General features: G+C 62.3%; 2 protein-coding genes across 2 annotated transcripts in view; one reads left to right on the plus strand and one right to left on the minus strand.

The window, feature by feature from the left end:
- Window positions 1-393: 393 nt before the first annotated feature.
- Window positions 394-1,333, minus strand: VOLCADRAFT_97207 (uncharacterized protein; the record flags this gene model as incomplete). The annotated part of the gene is made up of 2 exons (XM_002956198.1): window positions 394-465; window positions 683-1,333. 2 exons carry the CDS (start codon window positions 1,331-1,333, stop codon window positions 394-396), a joined length of 723 nt encoding a protein of 240 aa, XP_002956244.1.
- A 221-nt stretch (window positions 1,334-1,554) lies between these two features.
- Window positions 1,555-4,220, plus strand: part of VOLCADRAFT_97208 (uncharacterized protein) — a gene marked incomplete at both ends in the record, with an annotated part of 5,902 nt that continues 3,236 nt past the window's right edge. Inside the window, 6 exons of the mRNA XM_002956155.1 lie at window positions 1,555-1,575; window positions 1,668-1,806; window positions 2,006-2,061; window positions 2,353-2,495; window positions 2,817-3,159; window positions 3,628-3,769. Of these exons, the coding sequence (XP_002956201.1) occupies window positions 1,555-1,575; window positions 1,668-1,806; window positions 2,006-2,061; window positions 2,353-2,495; window positions 2,817-3,159; window positions 3,628-3,769 (844 nt within the window). The remainder of the gene's footprint in view (window positions 1,576-1,667; window positions 1,807-2,005; window positions 2,062-2,352; window positions 2,496-2,816; window positions 3,160-3,627; window positions 3,770-4,220) is intronic.

The following is a 4,220-nucleotide window of genomic DNA, read 5'->3' on the forward strand; positions in this document are numbered from 1 at the left end:
TGTATGGGGGGGTTGGGGTGTGTGGGGGGGAAGAAAGAGGGGAGAGGGGAAATCTGTTGATGTGTTTTTTTGGCTTCGGCGAGGTGGCAGCGTTAGAGCGCGTCTAGCTGATTCTGCTCCTTTCGTCCGTTCAGTGTTCCCTCCCCTCCAGCCTCGTCAAGGCCGCCACAGATCGAATCGTCAAACCTCGAAAACTTCGAAAACCCTGCATGATCCAACACGAAAAGAAGCCTGGTTGAAATCCCCCCTGCGACTCGCAACGATCGCCGCATGCTGCCATCTGTCGGCCTCGTCACGTGACGTCATCCGCCACCTGCCACCTGTCCCGCAGGTTGCCTGCAGCTGGTGGTGGACGTCCAGCGGTCCGCTGCCGCCGCCGCCGCTGGTCCGCTGTCATCGCTGCTGATCCCTCGCCACGACCCGGAACAGGCCGCTGCTGACGTGTTTCGGTTCATGGGCCAGAGGCTCCGAGACACGTATGTGCAGGTGGGATGGGTGAGGGAGGGAGGGAGGGAGGTTTGCTGGCAGTGGTTGTTGTTGTTGTTGTTGTTGATGGCGGTGGCACTGGCTGAGGGGGGAAAGGGGGGAGGGGAGGGGAGGGACCATACCCGCCTGCCCGCCCGCCTTGCCGCCTCGTCTCCAGTCCTCCTCCATTGAAAATGCATGCCGTCCTGCGTCTCACCTCCGTTCCCAGCTCCGTTCCCAGCTCCGTTCCCAGCTCCGTTCCCAGCTCCGTTCCCAGCTCCGTTCCCAGCTCCGTTCCCAGCTCCGTTCCCAGCTCCGTTCCCAGCTCCGTTCCCAGCTCCGTTCCCAGCTCCGTTCCCAGCTCCGTTCCCAGCTCCGTTCCCAGCTCCGTTCCCAGCTCCGTTCCCAGCTCCGTTCCCAGCTCCGTTCCCAGCTCCGTTCCCAGCTCCGTTCCCAGCTCCGTTCCCAGCTCCGTTCCCAGCTCCGTTCCCAGCTCCGTTCCCAGCTCCGTTCCCAGCTCCGTTCCCAGCTCCGTTCCCAGCTCCGTTCCCAGCTCCGTTCCCAGCTCCGTTCCCAGCTCCGTTCCCAGCTCCGTTCCCAGCTCCGTTCCCAGCTCCGTTCCCAGCTCCGTTACCAGCTCCGTTACCAGCTCCGTTACCAGCTCCGTTACCAGCTCCGTTACCAGCTCCGTTACCAGCTCCGTTACCAGCTCCGTTACCAGCTCCGTTACCAGCTCCGTTACCAGCTCCGTTACCAGCTCCGTTACCAGCTCCGTTACCAGCTCCGTTACCAGCTCCGTTACCAGCTCCGTTACCAGCTCCGTTACCAGCTCCGCGTCCCTGTGCTGAACACAGCGCCAGTTTAGCATCCTTTGCGTCCTTGCATGAAATCATGCAATGCCTGATGTACTTGACCTGCGTGTACAACGCTCCAACCCCGCCGCTACTCTCTGGCCCTGGCAGCAGCTTCAATCGTGTGTGGTTCGTCTTTCCCCCGCTATCATACACACCTTTGATAATACGTTGATAATAATACAATATAAAGGTGCACGCCACAACCCGCTCTTTATTCAAGTTGTACGTTTGGTCAATGGGTCAATGGGTCAAGGGGGTAGGACTGCCAATAACCGGAGCTGTTGTAATTTTTACACACTCTCTCCCTCACGGCCCCTCTCACACTTTTTACCTGTGTGTTGTTGGCAGGTCGGCGACCAAGTGCTTCAAATCCGAGTGGGAGAAGACCCACGGGTCACCAGCTGGGAGCAGGCGGCCGAGGATGGCGGCCTATCGGGTGCCAAGATGCCCTCGCTGCTGGACTGCAGCGCTGCGGCGGTTTGCGCGGGTGAGTCGGGAAGGAGTCCTAAATAGGCTATGCTACCAGGGCTGTACACCTGACAGCCGTGCGCTCTCTTTTGAACTTGATGTCCCCCCATGGCCGGACCCCCGCTTGCCCCCCTTGCCGTTCTACCTCTACTGGACACACATATGTTTGTCTGTCTGTCTGTCTGTGCCCGCTCTTTCCTCGGGTTTCGGCGCTTCAGGATCCGAAGCCGTTCTGGAGTTGTACGGCAGCAACCTGCTTCAGCCGCATTTCAAGGTGTTTGCGCGTTTGCGTGGCCATGACCTGCCGGCCGCCGACCTGCTCGCGGACGTCCCGGCTGCCGCCGCCGCAGCCGCCGCCGCCGCCGCTGACGGAGATGCAGTTGCTACTGCTACGGTGACTACTACAGCAGCCGGCGGCGGCGGCGGCAGTGACGGTGGCGGTGACAGCGGTCGTACGCGGCGAATATCGGTGGCGGTGCCGGCAGACGCAGTGGGGCTGCTGGTTGTCGAGGTGGGTGTGGGCCACCTGCTGGGTGGCTGGTGGCCGGTGCTCGTGTTGCCGGAGGGGTACGGCACCGCGGCGGCGGAGCTGGACGAGCTGATGCAGTACAGCGCCAACCGCAGCACGAGCAGTAGCGGTGGCTTGGGGATCGGGCAGCAACCTCCAACGCCCCCTCAACAGCAGCAGCAGCAGCATGAACGGCAGAGGTGGGTGAGGTCGCTGCTGAGCGGCAGGGCGGGAAAGCTGGGAAGTGGAAGTGGAAATGAAAGTGGCCTTAAATGAATGTCGCAAATGCTGGAAAGGGAAAAGGGACTATCTGAAGTGCTTCTTGGGCCCCCCGTGGCGCGTTTTAGTGTCGCCCCCATCCGCCGCCGCCATCGCCGCAATCACTAACGCGCGTATCCCCGCCCGATGCTTCCCGCCCTTCGTCATCGCTCTGCTTTTACCTCAACCTCAACCTCCGTCACAACCCATCACAACCCATCACAACTCGCTACAACCTCAACCTCCGCTACAACCCGCTACAGGCTAATCACCGATCTGGGCCAAGTCCTAGAGGTATACACAGCGGCGATTAGGGCCGCTGCCGCCGCCGCGGCGGCGGCGGCCGCCGCCGCCGCCGCCGACGCGGCGTCACCCTCCAACCGTCCCGAAGGCGACGTTGCTGGCGGAAGCAGCAGCGCGGTGCTTGCCAATGGCGGCGCAGCGTCGTCGCCCGACTCGCCGTCGTCCGTCGACAGCAGCAGCGGCGGCAGCGGCGGCGGCGCCGCCGCTGCTAGCGGCGGCGGCAGCAGCATCACCACGACCGCTACCAGTCAGGCTGGCGGGTGGGGTTACACGGACGCGTCTGAGTCTCTGTCGGCCACGGCGGTGGGCTCCTCCCGCGTCTCCTCCCGCGTGTCGAGTCACGCTGCGCTGCGTCACGGCAAGTGTACCTCTGTACGTGTGTCTGTCACAGATCGATCCGATCGGCCTGACACTGGCCAGGGCCACCTACCCGTACCCCAAGGGGAACGACTGCCGAAGCACTCTCCCCCCTCGTGGGGGGAGAGGGAGGTGATGTGTTTCTCTGTATGTGTCTCTGTACAAACATGGTCGTGTTGTTGTTTATTGTTATTGTTGCTGTTGTAGTTGTTGTTGGTTTTGGGGGGTTCCGGTCTCTTAAGGCATCATGGAGGTGGGACCGTACTGCCGTACCTGCCGTACCTGCTGTACCTGCCGTGTAACGTAATTTAGCGCTGGTTGCGAGTCGCAGGTCCCGGGTACAGATGGATGTTGAGTCGGGTGAAGAGTGAGTCACTTCACTTTCTGTCTCCCCCTGTTGTCAGACTCCGCCAGCCCCACCCGTTCCCGTCCCCGTCCCCGGGCGTGTTCCTCATTCTAGGTATGGTAATGGGAGCGACGCCGTCGGGGGTGTTCGCTGCGGCGGCGGCGGCGCCGTCAGCAGCGGCGGCGGCGGCGGCGGCAGGGGCTGTCAGAGGTGGGCCTCCAGGAACCGTCGGGCTGGAAGCTGTGGGGGTGGGGGCGGGCAGGGCGCTTCGGCTGCGACACGCAATGACCGTCGAGGTCGCCGCCGCCGCCGGCGCCGCCGCAACGGCAGCGATGCCGCCGTCTGCCGCGGTTGTACGACAAGCGCTCTCCAAGGTCGCGCAATTGCTGCTGTTTACCGTGGCCAGGTGACGTGTTTGGGGGGAAGAGGACTGTGTGTCCCCGTGTCGTCGTACAAATGCACACGTGCTTGCGCCATATGTGTGTGCATGTGTGTGTTTTCAAGGTTGTCATACGTACGTACCCTAATTCGGACGTCATGGTGTACCTATAGCTACGAGTGCGTGTGTGTTTTGTCTTGTCCCATCCGCGTCAAAGTACCGATCGAGGCGGGTGCATGTTGGGTGAATCCCAATCTCTCGAGTCGCAGCCCCCTTTCCCTG

The sequence above is a fragment of the Volvox carteri genome, assembly GCF_000143455.1.
Source record: "Volvox carteri f. nagariensis unplaced genomic scaffold VOLCAscaffold_58, whole genome shotgun sequence".
In the NCBI taxonomy this organism is placed as follows: domain Eukaryota; kingdom Viridiplantae; phylum Chlorophyta; class Chlorophyceae; order Chlamydomonadales; family Volvocaceae; genus Volvox; species Volvox carteri.